The sequence below is a fragment of the Nannobrachium achirus genome, assembly GCF_963921795.1.
Source record: "Nannobrachium achirus genome assembly, chromosome: 18".
Classification (NCBI taxonomy): Eukaryota; Metazoa; Chordata; class Actinopteri; order Myctophiformes; family Myctophidae; genus Nannobrachium; species Nannobrachium achirus.
The window spans coordinates 17,328,097-17,349,359 of NC_137825.1; the positions used below are offsets into that span (position 1 = coordinate 17,328,097).

Here is a 21,263-nt window from a genome sequence, read left to right on the forward strand (position 1 = left end):
GCGATTAAAATTTTTAATCTAATTAATTACAGGCTCTGTGATTAATTAATCGCAATTAAGTGATGTGTCAAGGGAACCAACCCATAGACTGTAAAAATATGTACACACACTGACACACACAGACAGACAGACACACACACACACACACACACACACACACACACACACACACACACACACACACACACACACACACACACAGACAAGCCGTGACATTTCTCATTTCGCAAATTAAATGCGACCTACGGTCGCAATTAGTTGATTGTAACTCAACAGTTTTTCTCTCTCCACACCTCTGCCACTCAGGTTGAAGAGTGCATCGCTGCATTTCTGACTGACATCTCACAGTGGATGTTTTCTTCTCGCCCCCTCAAGCTGAACCTAGACCTGAGCTTCTCTTCTTCCCAGGTAAGTCCTGCCCCATGCAGGATCTCACTGTTTGCATCTCTCATCGGTTCCAACAGCCAGGAGCCTTGGTGTTGTCTTGGACGTTCATTCATTCATTCATTCATTCGTTCATTCGTTCATTCATTCAGAACCTTGGTGTTGTCCTGGACAGTCCGCTCTCACTCAAGGCACACATCGCAGAGGCCACTCGATCCTGTAGGTTTATACTCTATATCAAGGGTCCCCTAACTTTTAAGCTGTGACTCTCAAATAATCACATTTGAACTGGGGCCCCCACCACCCTGACAAGCAATTGGAATTATAGCCATTACGTTTGACTCGGCTCCACAGATAAATATTGTGAGAATAGCCGATCTATAAGCTCACTTGTATTATGCCAGTTGATAACTAGAGAGCCTTTGTTCTACTCCCCCCCCCCTTCCCGTAGGAGTACATGCAGTGACCATTATCACCCTCCTCCCCGCCCGGCTTCTCTCCCCTGAACACGGGCCAGTTGTGTTTAGATGTTTGCCTCTTTCTCGTGTAATATTTGGCCAATTTGGTATTAAAAAGGCCTTAAAAGTCATTGAATTGTAGCGTAAGAAATGTATACACCTATACTGTATGTTGGTTTGTTTTACCAAGTGAGAAAACAGTGTTGCACAATAAGCTAATCATCTGAAGACACCCCCAAAATAATCCGACGCCCAGTTTGGGAACCACGGCTCAGTAACAACGTAAGGTTCAGAGTCAGACCCTTCCTCACCCAGTAGTCAGCCCAGCTGACTACTGGGTGAGGAAGGGTCTGCTAGTGTAACTCTTTCCTCACTGGCCCTCCCAGCATGTTTGTGCAATGAAACCAGCCAAAGCTTTCACTCTAGGACAACATCCGGTACAACACAAGTCCCAGACTCTTTTCCCTGTCCTGCTCACAAACTGTGGAACTACAGTAACTCCCCATTGCAGTTAGAACCGCAGACTCACTCCTGACTTTCCATCGCTTCAGACTCACCTCTTCAGACTCAGCCTCAGCCCTTAACACTTCACTCTCCATGTAATCCTTCACTCAGTGTTTCCACCATAAACAGCTGACTACAGAGTGATCTGTGGCTGCTCCACTAACACAGTGGTTCTCAACCGGTGGGCCGGGACCCACATGATTTTGGAGGGGGTCAAAAAAAGACAACGCCTATCCTTACCTCCCCCCTGACCTAGCTACTGTAAATACCATTAATTTTTAAGAAGAATATCAATATTATTGTATCAAAATGAATTAACTATATACTATAAAAACTTGTCAAACATTGGCCAAATTGTCAAATAAGAAAGAGGCAAACATTTTGAAAATAGACAATCTACAAGCTCACAACCCATCGCAGTCTTATAAGCTTGTCGATCTGCTATTTTCACAATATTTAATATCTGTGGAGCCGAGTCAAACTAAATGTAATTCCTCAACTCCTACAATTCCAAGTGCTTGTCAGGGTGGGGGATCCCCAGTTCAAATATGATTATTTTGGGGGTCGCAGTTGAGAACCACTGGACTAACAAACTAGCTTGGAGGAGAAGAGAGAGTGTCCCTTCCACATTGTGCTCGATTGATGTTAGTGACTGACCTAGATATGACGACCATGCAGATGTAAATGTATGCTGGTCATTCTTGTGTTTTTGTTACTTACTTAGGCTTGTTTTTCTTGGCCACAATGTTAAACTTGTAATTGAGATGGCATGTTATTTAGACTGATGCTAGGTTCATTGTTTACCTGCTATCCCATAGTTTCAGTGTACAGATCAAATGGATGGATGATGGATTTCATAGACTTGTTTGACAGCACTGTCATCGTTGTTGTGTAGGATTCATGTTCATGTGTATTTTCAGTGTAGCGTTATGGCCCCAGTGCAGGCCATGTAGGACAGATGTAGCTCTTGAGAGGTGCTCCTGGAAGGAACTAAGCTCCAACATCTGGCTTTGTCCGGGCTCTGAAGCGTGGCCTATGTCTGGCCTACATCTTGGCACAAAGTGCTCAAAGTTTGTTGAACTCCCAGGGTCACATTGGCCAAGCTTTGCGGGACACTTGATGAAATTAACTCATAAATGGCAACGCTCACTTCACACTGTGTGCGCGTGCAGCTCAAATGTGCACACACACTCCCAGTAGGTCAAGGAAGAACCTGCCCCAAATTGAGCTTAATTTTGTTGTTATCAGACTATTTTTACTAACACAAAGTAAAACCATGGCTGTGAGTGTTTTAGGGTATATACTATACAGTATGTGTATTGCAAATGGCAGCAGGTCACTGATTATAATTAACTAGACCAGGTCAACCTGGTTGTGCCAGACCCCCTGTCTGTCATCATCATTTATGACATCATGCCTTTTGTAGGCATGTCATCATCATGTCATCATCATATATACCCTTTATATAGAAAACCAGGACAGACAGACCGACATTTGCTTATGTAGGCCTACCCATTTCATGGGTCTGGCAAAAATGTGAGTTCTTCATAGTTGCAATCTGAATCACTCACAAAGGGCCATTCTCCTCCCATTAAGATTTGAGGCCGATTTAGACCTCTTAATTCACAGGTGTCCAAACCTTTTTCAAAGGGGACCACATTAGAAAATATTAAAACACCCAAGAGCCGACTATATCTCCTGACAAAATGTACTTTTGGTCGGACCATAACAAAGTAAATTTCTTAATTTGATTTAACTATCATGATCAATATTCAATATCAGGTGTTAGGTGTGTGCTCTGAACAAAACACAAATAACTCATATTACCACCAGACATGCAAGGTAAAAGAAAATCAACAAAGTAGACTTTCTTTGACCCCTTCAGATTGAGACAGGGAACAAGGAATCCTGAGTAATTATACTATAAAATATTTTTGTTTGACGATGTTGGTGGGCCGTTTATAATACAATGTAGGAATGAAGCCGCGGGCCATATAAAATGTGTCCTCGGATGGATTATAGATATATAGATATGTCTATAGCTATTGGATGTGATCATTATTCTACTGTTGAAATGAATAGATTATAAATATAACTGTCTAAAGCTATAGTATCTGATCACTATTCTACTGTTGAAATGAATAATTATAAACATAACTGTGCACCAGTGTGTGACATATGGCCTTTGTGTTTGACCTTCAGGGTGGATCCATTGTTGAGGGAGTGGATCTGATGTAGAGAACTCCACCTTCTACGAGACCACACCATGTTAGAGTGTTACCAGAGGGTATGAATTTAACCCACACACCATACAAATAACCCTAACACCACAAGAATCAAAGGACCATTCACACTATAACTATGGTTCACCATTGTATTTTATAGTGCTCAGTGTGAACTGCCCTTAACACCACAAAACGACACTATTTGGGACATTAAAAACAGGTTCTATACGCTCATATTGTTTTTTCCTGTAATAATTATATCTGCTCTCCTCCCAACAGATACACACACTGCTGGTACCTGGACTCCACCAGGTACCAGCAGAGTCGCCTCTACCTGGACCTGAACGAGAGACTGCAGGAGGTCAAGGGTCAACTGACCCTTCGGAGGGCGGAGCTATGGGCTGCCGGAGAGCGACTGGACCACGATGTCGCCGAGGTGAAGAGAGGACTGATGCTCTGACAACGTCATGATGTCACTGTGACATCAATAAAGATTTCACCGAGGTATGGAGAGGACTGATGCTCTGAACTCATCATGATAATGCCGCCGAGGCGAAGAGAGAAGTTAGTCTCGGCATAGCCAGATGAATCTGAGATCTCTGCCTATACTGACAGGACTCTAGACATCTAAATCGAATCAATAGAGCAGTGTTTCTCAAACTCCAAATGTTCTCCCCTTCAACTCTGACAGTGTACAGAGTTACAGACTTGTATGGGTCAATTTAGACCCCCATAAAGGAACCCACAGAGTCCCTGGAATCCTCTTTGAGAACCACAGCAATACAGCACCAAAAGTCGGAAGTCTGTAATTTACGCATTCCTACCTGGGTTGCGGCAAAAATAAAACAACCTCCATTAATTCAAGGCTTCATGGGGTGTATAATTGTAAAAGAAATAACTCATATTTTGGGTGAACTACTCCGTTAAAGCTAAAATTAGCTGGATGACAGAACGAATGCAAAGACTTCAAGGGCACTTGAAAAATCTCAGGTCACTTTACATACTGACATGTTATGTGGTCAGATGGGTCGGCCGTGTTGCATTTTCACAGTTTATTTGGAAATCCTTTGGACAGATGTTTTATTCACGTGCATTTATTTGTCAATAAAGATGACATCAAATCAGAAGCCATCATCTTTTCTTGGTCTGTGAAGACAACAGGGCGCAAAAACAAATATTTATTTGGTATGACAAGAGTTTGCTTTGGGCGACACCATCTATTTCAAGATTAATTCAATCTAATAAAACAAACACAATTAATGTTTTAAAGTGAAACTATCAGATGCCGCTCTGCCAAAAATATATACAAAGAAATGTATGCAAAAATAGCAGATTTACAAGCTCACAACACCGTTGGGACGCTGGTGAATGCTAACCTGTTGTGTCGGAATGGGGATACTGTATGTCGGAATGGAAAACCGTTACCTGTCACATTGTGGTGCTTTGGGAGCTTGTAGATTGTCTATATTTGGTGAATGTTCCACCCAGAACGTTGGTGTTCAAGTAAGTGGTTAAACGCCAGGTATAAAAGTTATTCTCTTTCTCCTGACACATGCTGTACTTTAAGGGAGAAGGATTTACATATTTGCGTACCGTTAATATTACATAAAAGGTGCTATTGTAATTCAGGGGTGCTGTGATAGAAAGTTATTTACTGGGGTGACCTGTAAACAGGCCTGATATTAGATAATTGTAAACAATATTGTAATATCTTGCTGTCAATTAGTTGACGTATAAGAAAAACAATTAAGTCTTAGTTCTCGATTATAAGTCGATTGGGTCTAAATATAGTTTTTGATGACCTAGTCTTTGCTGTATTGGTTGGTCTAATCTAAAGTCAAACTGACAAAATGCTTAAAATAAAACTACAGTATAGGCCTCAGGTTATAATTGTTCACTGATTTGATATGCTTCATGCCCTGGGAGTTTTCTGCTTATCAGAGACAAGCTATTTATGGGTGTAATACCACACTGTTTAAGGTACATTTTACAGCCACTAATAATTTTTATGAAGACCTAAATAAATGTTAAAAAAGGGTTTCATTAGAAAATAATTTGAATTATTTTGGTGGTTGTCTAAACCTAATCAAATTACCCAAATATGTGCACATTTTTAAATATTTGAATACTTGTATATTTTAGTATGTCAGCTCTCTCTTCGACCTCAAATATGACCTAAAAGTATACATTAGTGTGCCAGTAGTGGTGGTGTAGGGGTAAAGCACATGATTCAGGAACAGAAGGTTGGGGGTTTGAATCCTGGTTGGGGAAAAGTCTAAATTTTGTTGATTATGAGGCAAGGAAATGGATTTAGCCCGCCTCTGAGAGGAGGGGCTTAAAAAAAAGTTTTTTCTTTTAGCAAAACAAGTTTTTCATTTTCTCCTCCTTGTTCACCGGTATCTGGTCATTTCCTCTGTCAACTTTGCGATGCTGTACTTTGTTTCCTGTTATCTAGGACTTTGCTGTTCACTCGGTAGGGATGGTTCTGCACATGCTGTTCACTCTGTAATCACAGTTGCGAACTTTTGCGAACTTTGCGAACTTTTTCTGTCACTATTGTATTTTCAACATCTTTGGCATTCACTCGGTCGGTATACATGGTTCTGCCTTTGCCGTTCACTTTGTAGTCATAGTTCCGCCCGTCTTTCGAACTTTTTCTGACACCATTGTATTTTCAACATGTTTGGCATTCACTGTTCACCATCTTTCGATATACACCTTCCGCACTTGTGTTTTCATCATCTTTTGAACTCTCTCATTTGCCATTGGTGAGTTTTGAACTCATAGTCTTTCGCTCCAAGGCGTTCATCTTAACCACTGCGCCACCGTGTTTCACATAACTTATCCTGTTCTATTGGCGTTATTCATTGAGGTACAGGTAGAAGAGACAGGAACAAACTTGGAAAATGTTATTTGTTGGATTTGAACCAGTAACCCCATAGTCTCTCACTTCAAGGCGTTTATCTTAACCACTGCACCACCATGGTTCACATGCTTATTTTGTTCTATTGGCGTCATTGAAAGTTTAGGTACAGGTAGAAGAGAAAGGAAGAAACTTGGAAAATTGTTTTAGTGGGATTTGAACTTGTAACCTTCTGCAGTCAAGGGATATATCTTAACCACTACACCATTGTGATTTGCAAATGATGTTATCTCTTGGCAATATTAACTAAATTATTTGGTATGTGTATTAGAATCAAGTACCAATTTTGAAAACATTGCTTACTGGAGTTGAACCCCTGTCCTCATGACCATTGAGGCACAAATCTTAACCACTGCACCACCAATACTTGAGATGTGTGTTTCCTCTGTGCTATTTACTCATTGAAAGTTTAGGTACAGGTAGAAGAGAAAAGAACAAACTTGGAAAATGTTATTTGTTGGATTTGAACCAGTAACCTCATAGTCTCTCACTTCAAGGCGTTTATCTTAACCACTGCACCACCATGGTTCACATGCTTATTTTGTTCTATTGGCGTCATTGAAAGTTTAGGTACAGGTAGAAGAGAAAGGAAGAAACTTGGAAAATTGTTTTAGTGGGATTTGAACTTGTAACCTTCTGCAGTCAAGGGATATATCTTAACCACTACACCATTGTGATTTGCAAATGATGTTATCTCTTGGCAATATTAACTAAATTATTTGGTATGTGTATTAGAATCAAGTACCAATTTTGAAAACATTGCTTACTGGAGTTGAACCCCTGTCCTCATGACCATTGAGGCACAAATCTTAACCACTGCACCACCAATACTTGAGATGTGTGTTTCCTCTGTGCTATTTACTCATTGAAAGTTTAGGTACAGGTAGAAGAGAAAAGAACAAACTTGGAAAATGTTATTTGTTGGATTTGAACCAGTAACCTCATAGTCTCTCACTTCAAGGCGTTTATCTTAACCACTGCACCACCATGGTTCACATGCTTATTTTGTTCTATTGGCGTCATTAAAAGTTTAGGTACAGGTAGAAGAGAAAGGAAGAAACTTGGAAAATTGTTTTAGTGGGATTTGAACTTGTAACCTTCTGCAGTCAAGGGATATATCTTAACCACTACACCATTGTGATTTGCAAGTGATGTTATCTCTTGGCAATATGAACTAAATTATTTGGTATGTGTATTAGAATCAAGTACCAATTTTGAAAACATTGCTTACTGGAGTTGAACCTATGACCTCAGGACCATTGGGCACAAAGCTTAACCACTGCACCACCAATACTTGAAGAAGAAGAAGTTCAGGAAACAGCTAGAAGAGAACGTTTAGGAACGGGTAGAAGAAAAAGGAACAAACTTGGAAAATGTTATTTGCTGGATTTGAACCAGTAACCCTCTACAGTCAAGAGCTGTATTCTAACCACTATACCATAGAGATGTAAGTAATGTTGTTTTTTGTTAATTTTCACTAAATTAGTTGGTATGTGTATTAGAATCAAGTACCAATTTTGAAAACATTGCTTACTGGAGTTGAACCTATGACCTCAGGACCATTGGGCACAAAGCTTAACCACTGCACCACCAATACTTGAGGAACAAGTAGAAGAGAAAGTTTACTAAACAGGTAGAAGAGAAGGTTTAGGAACGGGTAGAAGAGAAAGGAACAAACTTGGACAATGTTAATTGCTGGATTTGAAGCAGTAACCCTCTACAGTCAAGAGCTATATTTTAACCACTACACCATTGAGATGGTAATGTTAGTTTCGGTTAATTTTCAGTAAATTATTTGGTATGTGTATTAGAATCAAGTACCAATTTTGAAAACATTGCTTTCTGGAGTTGAACCTATCACCTTACAACCATTGGGCACACACCTTAACCACTGTACCACCAATACTTGACCTATGTGGGTTTCCTTTGTGCTATTTACTCATTGAAAGTTTAGGTACAGGTAGAAGAGAAAGGAACAAACTTGGAAAATGTTATTTGCTGGATTTGAACCAGCAACCCTCTACAGTCAAGAGCTATATTTTAACCACTATACCACTGTGATTTGCAAGTAATGTTATTTCTTGGCAATTTTCACTAAATTATTTGGTATGTGTATTAGAATCAAGTACCAATTTTGAAAACATTGCTTACTGGAGTTGAACCCCTGTCCTCATGACCATTGGGCACAAATCTTAACCACTGCACCACCAATACTTGAGATGTGTGTTTCCTCTGTGCTATTTACTCATTGAAAGTTTAGGTACAGGTAGAAGAGAAAAGAACAAACTTGGAAAATGTTATTTGTTGGATTTGAACCAGTAACCTCATAGTCTCTCACTTCAAGGCGTTTATCTTAACCACTGCACCACCATGGTTCACATGCTTATTTTGTTCTATTGGCGTCATTAAAAGTTTAGGTACAGGTAGAAGAGAAAGGAAGAAACTTGGAAAATTGTTTTAGTGGGATTTGAACTTGTAACCTTCTGCAGTCAAGGGATATATCTTAACCACTACACCATTGTGATTTGCAAGTGATGTTATCTCTTGGCAATATTAACTAAATTATTTGGTATGTGTATTAGAATCAAGTACCAATTTTGAAAACATTGCTTACTGGAGTTGAACCCCTGTCCTCATGACCATTGAGGCACAAATCTTAACCACTGCACCACCAATACTTGAGATGTGTGTTTCCTCTGTGCTATTTACTCATTGAAAGTTTAGGTACAGGTAGAAGAGAAAAGAACAAACTTGGAAAATGTTATTTGTTGGATTTGAACCAGTAACCTCATAGTCTCTCACTTCAAGGCGTTTATCTTAACCACTGCACCACCATGGTTCACATGCTTATTTTGTTCTATTGGCGTCATTAAAAGTTTAGGTACAGGTAGAAGAGAAAGGAAGAAACTTGGAAAATTGTTTTAGTGGGATTTGAACTTGTAACCTTCTGCAGTCAAGGGATATATCTTAACCACTACACCATTGTGATTTGCAAGTGGTGTTATCTCTTGGCAATATTAACTAAATTATTTGGTATGTGTATTAGAATCAAGTACCAATTTTGAAAACATTGCTTACTGGAGTTGAACCTATGACCTCAGGACCATTGGGCACAAAGCTTAACCACTGCACCACCAATACTTGAAGAAGAAGAAGTTCAGGAAACAGCTAGAAGAGAACGTTTAGGAACGGGTAGAAGAAAAAGGAACAAACTTGGAAAATGTTATTTGCTGGATTTGAACCAGTAACCCTCTACAGTCAAGAGCTGTATTCTAACCACTATACCATAGAGATGTAAGTAATGTTGTTTTTTGTTAATTTTCACTAAATTATTTGGTATGTGTATTAGAATCAAGTACCAATTTTGAAAACATTGCTTACTGGAGTTGAACCTATGACCTCAGGACGATTGGGCACAAAGCTTAACCACTGCACCACCAATACTTGAGGAACAAGTAGAAGAGAAAGTTTACTAAACAGGTAGAAGAGAAGGTTTAGGAACGGGTAGAAGAGAAAGGAACAAACTTGGACAATGTTAATTGCTGGATTTGAAGCAGTAACCCTCTACAGTCAAGAGCTATATTTTAACCACTACACCATTGAGATGGTAATGTTAGTTTCGGTTAATTTTCAGTAAATTATTTGGTATGTGTATTAGAATCAAGTACCAATTTTGAAAACATTGCTTACTGGAGTTGAACCTATGACCTCAGGACCATTGGGCACAAAGCTTAACCACTGCACCACCAATACTTGAAGAAGAAGAAGTTCAGGAAACAGCTAGAAGAGAACGTTTAGGAACGGGTAGAAGAAAAAGGAACAAACTTGGAAAATGTTATTTGCTGGATTTGAACCAGTAACCCTCTACAGTCAAGAGCTGTATTCTAACCACTATACCATAGAGATGTAAGTAATGTTGTTTTTTGTTAATTTTCACTAAATTAGTTGGTATGTGTATTAGAATCAAGTACCAATTTTGAAAACATTGCTTACTGGAGTTGAACCTATGACCTCAGGACCATTGGGCACAAAGCTTAACCACTGCACCACCAATACTTGAGGAACAAGTAGAAGAGAAAGTTTACTAAACAGGTAGAAGAGAAGGTTTAGGAACGGGTAGAAGAGAAAGGAACAAACTTGGACAATGTTAATTGCTGGATTTGAAGCAGTAACCCTCTACAGTCAAGAGCTATATTTTAACCACTACACCATTGAGATGGTAATGTTAGTTTCGGTTAATTTTCAGTAAATTATTTGGTATGTGTATTAGAATCAAGTACCAATTTTGAAAACATTGCTTTCTGGAGTTGAACCTATCACCTTACAACCATTGGGCACACACCTTAACCACTGTACCACCAATACTTGACCTATGTGGGTTTCCTTTGTGCTATTTACTCATTGAAAGTTTAGGTACAGGTAGAAGAGAAAGGAACAAACTTGGAAAATGTTATTTGCTGGATTTGAACCAGCAACCCTCTACAGTCAAGAGCTATATTTTAACCACTATACCACTGTGATTTGCAAGTAATGTTATTTCTTGGCAATTTTCACTAAATTATTTGGTATGTGTATTAGAATCAAGTACCAATTTTGAAAACATTGCTTACTGGAGTTGAACCCCTGTCCTCATGACCATTGGGCACAAATCTTAACCACTGCACCACCAATACTTGAGATGTATGTTTCCTCTGTGCTATTTACTCATTGAAAGTTTAGGTACAGGTAGAAGAGAAAAGAACAAACTTGGAAAATGTTATTTGTTGGATTTGAACCAGTAACCTCATAGTCTCTCACTTCAAGGCGTTTATCTTAACCACTGCACCACCATGGTTCACATGCTTATTTTGTTCTATTGGCGTCATTGAAAGTTTAGGTACAGGTAGAAGAGAAAGGAACAAACTTGGAAAATGTCATTTGCTGGATTCTAACCAGTAACTTACAGTCAAGAGATATATCTTATCCACTAACACCATTGTGATTTGCAAGTCATGTTATTTCTTCACTACATTATTTGTATGTGTGTTACAACCAAGTACCACATTTGAAAATATCCCTTACAGGAGATGAACCCATGACCTTAAGGCCAATTGGCACACAGCTTAACCACTACGCCACTAATACTCAGATTATACTGGTTCTCCTCTGTGCTATTTAGGCTACTCATTGAAAGTTTAGGTAGAAGAGACAGGAACAAATTTGGAAAATGTTATTTGCTGGATGTTAACCAGTGACCTTCTACAGTCAAGGTATATTTTAACTATTACACCATTGTGATTTGCAAGTAATGTTATTTCTTGGCAATTTTCACTAGTACCAATTTCAAAAACATTCCTTACTGGAGTTGATCCCATGACCTCATGTATTAAAAGCTCTTTCCTTAACCATTCCACCACCAGAACTCACACAGCAACACTTCTCCTCTGTGATATTCATTATAAGATTAGGTGCAGGTATAGTACATGTTTGGTGCAGTGCTTGGAAAATGTTTCTCACTGGATTTGAACCCATAGCTTCATCTATATAAGACAAGAAAGTACAAACTTGTTCTATTGGCATTATGCATTGAAAGTTTAGGTACAGGTAGAGACAGGGAAAAATTGGCAAGTTCTAATTGTTGGTTTTGAACCTACAACCATCTGTAAACAAAGCATCTAGATCCAATACTTCACCAAATGCTTGATGCAAAATATTATCATTCAGATGTTAAAATTCCTTTATTGACAACGGGGTACTGTCTTTAGGCTATAATTAGAATTACACAGAAGGATATGTATGGTGCCGTGATGACAACCTTATGGCGTCAATCCAATTTAAGCCAATTTTAGTAACACTTTACCTCATGGTTCCACCTCATATATATATATATATATAGCCTCAATAGAATATAGCCTCCCAAAAAGTACTACCCTCTTCCTGAGGGGGCCCAATAGGAAATGGGCCACTTTGTTACATAAACAAGAGCCCAATCTCAAAAGAGTACCCTTGCTTCAGACATGTAGTTCAGAAAATCACTGAAGTGAAGTGATAGGCAAAGCTTAAAGTTAATGAATGGGTTTTTGGGCTAGAAGAGACAATGGGAAGATCAAATAACAAGAAAAAAAATTAAATGTGAAAATCATGGTGGTGCCCCTCTGTGCTTGTACAGTTATTCAGGACAACTCATACATCTTTAAATGTAGCCTACTGGCTCATGGTTGTGACGCTCCTAGCAGCTTTGTGTATGGACTGTACACAAACTTGTTGGAGCATTGGACCACTCTACCTTCACTCAAACACTTAAATATGTCTCTTAGTACTTTTCAGGCATTCTTTTGTAACATGTTAGCCTTCAGTTAGTAATTCTAAGTTGAATAGACCTACTGCATTGATCTATATTAAGAATATAGCCTATATAGGGACTTGAACATGGAATCAATGTGCTGATCAGTAAACCACTTGAACATGGAATCAATGTGCTGATCAGTAAACCACTTGATCACTCAGTCTCTTAGTACTGTTTAGGTGTTCTTTTGTATGTTAGCCTTTTAAGGGTGCAAATGCCAAATGCAACCCAATCCCACCACCTCAACACCACAAGATGTCAGTATAACACCCAAGACTGCAATCCATGGATACAGTTGACACACCACAAAAAACAAGAAATGACACAGTCCGTTTATACCAGCTTGTGCCTTGTGGACTTCCTGGCTGAGGAGGTGATGTCACCAAGAACGCTGAGGAGAAAGTAATGTTTGCGACCATAGGTCGCAGTTTAGCATGTGAACGGTCACAGCTTGACTGTATCTCTGTCTGTCTGTGTGTCTCACGCCGGACACTGTGGTTCCCCTGACACATCACTGTGACATTACATGTGACATCATGATGTCAGATACTCAGAGCAGGGATAACGCCTGACACTGTGGTTCCTCTGACACATCACTGTGACATCACAGGTTGACATCACAGTGATGTCAGATACTCAGAGCAGGGATATCCATGTATGGGCATAAAATGATCGTATGTTGTGATGTCATGGGAACCACTCTAACAGAATCCCTTTTATGCCCATATATGGAGATCCCTGATGTCATCAATATTAAGCCCATATCTAATAGGACGTCATATGGGAATGCCCATATATGGAGGAAGACAGCCCATATCTGTGTGGCTGGTTCAGACATGATCTCCATGTATGGGCATAAAAGGGATTGTATGTATGTCAGATGTGATAGACGTCATAGGATTTTCACATATAATGAATAACTGATAAGCATGTTTGGGGTCTCAAAGCATGTGTGTGTGTGTGTGTGTGTGTGTGTGTGTGTGTGTGTGTGTGTGTGCTCCAAATAAAGACTCACTGACAGCTGTGCATAACAGCACTGCCTTTGAAACCGGAGACAAACCTACAACATGGTAAATTCCTCAAATCCCCCAGACCCCTAAACGCTTCACCAGACCACCAGTCCACAGAATGCACTGAAACATTGAGGTGTGTATTCTCCTGGCTTCACCATGGTTGCTGTGTGCGTAAAAGGACACCTATGTGTAGCCGTGCTCGGTTTTGCGCTCGTCGCCGTGCTGGACGCGCAGTACGAGGGCTATAATTTCAGGAATTTCCCCAAAGAAGACCTCGTGCCCATTAACGCCGCCTATGGACTGGCCCTGGAGCAGTATGCCGCTGGGAACTGGACAGAATCCATTCGATCTATGGAAGTGAGCCTGCGCTTGCGTCGGCTCCTGAGAGACTCTGTGAGATATTGTGCGCGCCACTGCAATAAGAGTTGCGAAGAAGGAGCCCTGTTGTTTGAGGGAGACTGGTCCGAGCGGGTTTACAGGAGCGTGCTGACGAGAGCGTCCTGTCTGAAGAAGTGCAGGGAACACTTCCCTGCGCTGTCCTTACCTTATCCAAGGGCAGAGGTTTTGGACGACTTTGATAATAAAAGATCCCCCTATCGATATCTCTACTTCGCCTACGCCCAGGTATGGATGGTTTCAAACATTCAGACAATTACTTTATTAGGTAAATATTAAACAATTTAATATCATTAATTCAATATTTTTGCAAGTTAGGCCTATAAGAAAGAGCATGACGAAAATACCAGGCGTCTGGATTCGGCTCTCGGTTCATACTGTATAAACCTCTATTAACATCACTCATTATTTAATCTTCATCAACATATCAATAATCAGTTTCATTTATTTATAGAGGGTATGCGCATGCATGAAGTCAAGGGCAAATCGAGTGGCAAAGTGAGTTTAAAGTCGTTTAAAGTTGTTTAATGCAATCAGATAGGACTTTTCTGTTTGGATGTATGGGCTGTCAAGGCCAGAAAGTAGTTTTTTGCCACTCGTAGGCGCTCCCGCATAACTTCCGGGTATGATGATGATGTCACCGCGCATACCCTCTATTGTGTATTGTGTTGGATTTCCAAATATCCATTTTACATTAAACTGGACTGTTAGTCTGTGATTATTAAGTAATTATTAGCCTAATTCCCAGAAAGCCTCTCCTTTTCCTCTCTACCACCAAGCCTTTCACTAGAATAATATTTTCGAGTATAGGCCTAATATTTAGGGTTAAATGAGGAGGTGAGAGGTAAAAAATATGAAGATTATTCACCATCAGAGAAAATGTCATACTATTTCAGTTACTTACTTTCGTCAGGAATAATCATTGAATAATTATTGCAATGCTATTGAATTCAGTGCTCATGTGATAGATAGGCCTTCTACAGATTATCTACAGAATATCTGAGATCAAGCCCTCCAGAAGCAGAGCATAAGATAGTTATTTTATTGCATACCATGAACCCTTTAATGGCATACATTAATATACAGATTTACATTCAATCCACAGGACAAACATTTAAATATGTATTCCTTCACGCATAAGTTAAGATACACAGCTACAACCCACAGAAGACAGAAATCATACATTTAACTTCACCAAAGGAAGAGGCTAGGGAGGTAGCTAACATACAACTGCTGTAACAGAGCTGATACCAATAATGAGCATGAAAAGTATACTCTTGTTCTACAGTAAATTCAGTATACAGCATGATGAACCATTTAGATTGAGGGCGTATGTGTACTGTTACCTGGTTAGTGAATGTGAATGAAGGGAGATGACTGGAGAGACCATCTGATTTACTGTACATTTTGTATGCATTACCTTGTTAGCGAATGAGAATGGGCATAGCAGGTGAGTGTGTGTAACAGCTACACTGTAGTTTTGATTTATTTGACATCTTTGTGAATTCTCTCACCACAATGTAAACACTTGCTTGTTTGTATAGCCTTCCTTCTCACAGCTTCTGTCTGCTCTACAAACAGAAGCAACACACTCTTAACACAATAGCACCATTGGTGGTGCTCTTTCAACCGGTCTGTTGACCCTAACATAGAGTCTCAGGCCTTCGACCATTCAGCTTGACGGGAACAATAATACAAAAACTTCTACATTCATAGATTTCTATGTGTAGCTAATGTAGCAGAGTGACTCACTGCCTCAGCCTGAAGGCCTCAAAAGTCTAGCACAACGCTATTCAACCTGTGGCCCGTGGGCCGCATGCAGCCTCTGCAGCATGTCTATGCGGCCCGTCATGGTCGTACTAATAAAATATGATTTGTCTACTTTCAGTGTGGACAAATCATTTCTGTAGTAATTTTCCAGTTTCTCTCCAAAACCGCAAGGATTTTTTATTCTTTTTAGTTTTATACAACAAACAATTTTGTTTGTTCCAAAAGAATATTGTCACTCCATGACAATATTTTTGTTCAATGAGGTTTGGCCTTATAGTAGATGGAAATGTGGCTGTATTCTGTGTTTCCTTAATTTTTAGACCACCCATGTAGTGTGTTACAAAATCATTGTCCAAAATAGGACCACCATTTTTAGCTTGCGGCCCTTGTACTTTTTGTATTTTGCTGAGTGGCCCCTGAGCCATCTTAAGTTGAGTAGCCCTGCTCTAGCATCTCCCCCGGGCCCATAGGGATATCCCTTTACTTGCATTTCCATTACATTTACACAGTGCAGTGGTTCTCAAACTTGGGGTCGAGGCCCAAAGGGGGGTCCCCAAATTATTGTGTGGGGTCCCCAGATGATTAGCTTAATGTAAAAAAAAAAATGTCTCACTCAACGGTAAACAAACCTACATAAGTGTATACAGGGTATCTGCACATTAATAAAGTGACAATTTCAGGACTTTCAAGACCGTTTTAATACCAAACTGGCCAAACTGTTAAATATGAAGTAAGCAAGAGGCGAACATTATGAAAATAGCAGATCTTCATGCGCACAAGCCCTCGCACTGCAAGGCGTTGTGATCTGCTATTTTCACAATATTTATCTGTGGAACCGAGTCACATTAAATGTAATACTTACAATTCCAAGTGCTTGTCAGGGGGCGGGTCCCCAGTTCATATATGTTTATTTTGGGGGTCACATCCTAAAAAAGTTTGAGAACCCCTGCATTACCACATTAGCAGTACAATTACATTCGCAAATTTGCTCATCATCATAGCAGCACAACCTAGTTTGACCAGTTTTAAGTATATATATATATATACATTACAAAGGACTCCGGTTAATGATGAACCCTATATACTTTGTTGACCGTGGTCAATCAGGGGTCCATACTTTGCCCCTTCCTTTTGCCGAAAAATGCCTTTGCCCCCACAATCCTATTTTCACAGAGTGTTCACCTATCATTAACATGCCCGTAGTGGGGACGCTATAGGATCCGTGTGGTTAAAACCCTTCTGTCTGGTTTTGTCCCCACAGCTGAATGACCTGCAGAAGGCCGTCCCGTGTGCCCACACGTACCTCCAGAAGAACCCTGGAGACCAGGAGATCAAACAGCTCATAGAACATTACCACACCCAGTATGACCTGGACGGCTACCTCACTGACCTGGAGGCACCAGCGTACGAGGTGAGAGAAAGAGGGCTAAGGATGTTGTCACAGCCCACACGGCTTTGATCTGAGGTTTTCTGAAAACCTTTTATATGAATTATGTTGATATAAGTATAGCACAACTAATGAGACAGGTGTCTCCCGGATGGAAAGGTATAACAACCATAGACTGTATAAAAGATATGGACAAAGCGAAGCCATTGGTTTCTATGCAGCGCAAATGACACAATATGGGTCCTTGGCATGCCAGCAAGAGCCGTCGCATGGGTGTTGCCATCATAGATTGTAAAGGCACCAGAGGATGCTATTGGCTGCCAATGGTCACGTGCAACCGCAGAGATACATGGGAGAATGTGGTCGGTTAACTCCGAGAGTGTACAAAATGGAATCCTTTTGAATACAGTAATGGCCTGAAAGCATGACAAAGTGGGGGTCCTTGAAATTAAAAAGACCTAAATGACCTGCCGAACCTCTTAGATCAGGGTTCCCCAATTAGTTTTCCCCCAAGGGCCGAATTATGTCTAGGGTACCAAGCCGAGGGCCACAACATTGCAGGGGGCGACGGCGGCGTTCCTGCTACTCCAGCGACAGTTCAGATATCGTCGTTGTCGGGTGAAAATCTTGTATGTGCAAAACCGTTCGTTTTGAATTTATAATTTTTTTAATTATTTAAACTAGTGAAAACAGCCGATCTGTAGGATCTGCTGTTTTCACTACTTTTTTGCGACGGGCTTGTATGATTTGCGAAAGAACGTACATATTTGGAGATACGAGATTTCCAGCTGACAACGATATACTAGTGTTGTTGCTGCTCTTATACCACCATTATTACTGGGGTTGGTGTGGGCCAGACAGTAGTCCCCATGGGCCGCAATTGGCCCCAGGGCCTCCTATTGGGTCTTAGATGGTCAGGGTCCCCTAGGGCAGTGGTTCTCAATCTTTTCAGGTCTTGACCCCCAAAAGAATCACAATATTTGAACTGGGCACCATGTGGTTAAAGGTTGCCTACATCACAGTTCCTGTGAACTGACATTCCTGTGAGGTTTGACATGACAACGTTCATTCTCTGGACAATGAAGGGTATTCATGAAGAGGATGTTTGCGTTTTCTGCAAGGAAGAACAGGGTGAAAGGACCTGGCTCCAGCATATTCTACGCTAAAGCCTGAGACTAGGTGGGATTTACCTTCAGTCAGGTCAAAGCGTGGCTGTTAATTTAGTTTTAGTCATAGTCTTTTGAATAAAATGTAATTTAATTTGTCATATTTTAGTCATCTGTAATGTTTTCGTTTTATTTTTGGTCAAAGAAAAAATCTTTTTGGCAGGCCTTGATGGCGTCGTAATGCCAGACTCTTGGTTCCATGATGAAAATAGCCGATCTGTGAGCTTGTAGATCGGCTATTTTCAGAGCACAACGCCCGAGCACAAGCAAACATAAAATTACTTGTCTATTTAGTTTTACTGGATGTATTCTCCACTAGTCCCTCCCCAACCTTTTAGTCTAGTTTTTATTGGTTGACAAAAGTCAATATATTTAGTCTTAGTTATAGTCATCAAAGCTTTTTAGTCTTAGTTTTTATTTTGTTTCGGTCAGTAAAAAAGGCTGTCGACAAACATTTTTTGTCGACAAAATGAACACTGCTTCTGACAGCGTTACTGATTTCCTTCCTAGATCACCTTCCTGAATGCGGTGAAACTCATCGGTTCAGAAGACTACAGCGGCGGTGTGGAACACATGGAGAAAGCTCTGAGACAATCGCTTGAAGAGCATGCTATGTGTCAGGCCGAATGTGAGATCACCGCTCGCCTGCCACCAGCCAGCGACCTTTACTCAGTCTTGGCAGGTGAGTATGCACAGTACAGCTGTGGTTTGCAAGGCGTGATTTTGTACATCTGTTATTTTCACTATTTTTAGGAGTTGTATTGGGTGTAAAAAAATAAAGATTAAGAGGATCTCTGCTGTTTCCACAGATGCATATATTGAAGCGTTAAGGTGCAAGGTGGGATGTGAGGAGAAGCTGATGCCTAATGTTGGTGGCTACTTTGTGGAGAAATTCATAGCCACAATTTACCATTACCTGCAATATGCTTATTATAAATGTAAGTATACCACTGATTCATCGTTGAAAGCTATAACCTATTCCTTGATATCCATGATATCAATGTATTGCTCTTATTAACGCTTTCTAATATACTTCCCAACTTGATTGAATGGGGCCCAATTTGGGACACAAAAATCTCTGAAAGGGTCTCAGCCAAAGACCAACTTCAGTAGAGAAGTAACAACATTTTTAGAGCAGAGCCAGTTTCATAAACGCTGCAAGAGTTAAGCTCACAGCTATACTGCGAATGGTGTCACTTGTGACAAGAACAACTCTACAAGCGAATCATTAATTGCACTGTAACACATTTTCTTATACATTTGGCATTAGTGTAAAAGTAGCAGGCAGAACAGTGATGTGTGTTGTGTCCTCTCTGAGCAGCAAATCGTGGTAGCAGTGCAGTGCCCTGTGCCTCCAGCTACCAGCTCTTTGAACCCGAGGACCAGGTCATGACTAAAAACCTACAGTACTATCAGGCCTATGAGCAACAGTGGGGTCTAAATCCAACCCACTTCAAACCCAGAACGGTGAGAGGAAGTCCTGATACCGCCGTCTATTCCAAAACCAAACACTTGACTTGGTATTATCTGTGCATATAAATAGGCCTATCTAGCAGTGTACTATATGGTCAGTACCATGTCAGTATCATGATCAGTGTACACTGCTACATTGTGTCATGTGTCAGGCCTGTTGCTGGTTAAAGGGACCTTTCCTAAAAGAGTTTGAGTTAATGTTGCTGGAGACAGAAATTAGGCTACACGATAAGAGACGATTGAACAGTAGTGTGACTGTAATGTCAAACATTATTTGTGTATTCATTTGTGTCTGTTTGAATAGGAGGCTGTTAAGTACTACAACCAGACTACCACATTGAGACAGACGCTAGCGTTTGCTGAAAGCTACTTACGGTTGGATGACGAGGTAAGAGTACATATTGGACTGTACCTTTTCCTATGCAAACTTCTAATAGATTCTTCAATCAATCAATCAAACAACCAATCAATCAATCAATAAATCAACTGAAAATAATGTTTCCAAAGACCAAATACCTTGTTTTGGATGTTTTCCAGGATTTCTTTGGTCCAGAGGAAGCTGCGATGGGGGCCGCAGAGTCACCCGATGTTGAGTTTGAGGGTCCAGGAGACTACGAAGAGTCCATCTACGCTATAAAGTGGTCACAGCCGAAGGGCAAAGGAGACGCTGGGGATTCGGATGCACGAATTACAGCAAGGGGACCTTAAACTAATTCATGTGAAACTGTAAAGACACACACACACACACCAAAAAAAAGAAGAAAACCCCAGAAGAAAGAAATGTCCTTCTTGAGCAGAATCGACAGTTGGTGTAACCAAGTCATGATTTCCGGAGAGAGAGACTTTGTGGTTTTCAAATGTAAGAGGCTCTGTGCATTTTCCAGAAGGTGGCATTCCCATTTCCTGATCTGGAAACGGGTGTGTTTTTCAAATCTGCTGACGAGCCAATCAAATGAAGCTATGAGAAACTGACCCGGAGCAGGACACAGGGATGCTGCCTTCTGGAAAGGGGAACTGCTGTCATGCACAGAGCCTATTTGAGCTAGAGTTCTCAAATGCTGCCCGAACTCAACCCTACCTGACATTTTGGGCCGGGATTGGCCTAAACCAGTGTTGATTTCGTTGACTAAAACTAAGACGAAAAATTTTTGTCGACTGTGTTTTTTTTCACTGACGAAAACTAAATAAAAACTAAGCTTGATGACTAAAACTAAGAATAAATATATTGACAATTTCGTC

At 40.4% G+C, this 21,263-nt stretch overlaps 1 protein-coding gene across 1 annotated transcript; it reads left to right on the forward strand.

Annotated features, from left to right (window-relative positions):
* Window positions 1–13,988: 13,988 nt before the first annotated feature.
* LOC308302925 (endoplasmic reticulum protein SC65-like) lies at window positions 13,989–20,732 on the forward strand (the record flags this gene model as incomplete). The annotated part of the gene is made up of 7 exons (XM_080747243.1): window positions 13,989–14,456; window positions 17,260–17,409; window positions 19,062–19,233; window positions 19,361–19,489; window positions 19,873–20,018; window positions 20,329–20,412; window positions 20,562–20,732. 7 exons carry the CDS (start codon window positions 13,989–13,991, stop codon window positions 20,730–20,732), a joined length of 1,320 nt encoding a protein of 439 aa, XP_080603369.1.
* Window positions 20,733–21,263: the final 531 nt, after the last annotated feature.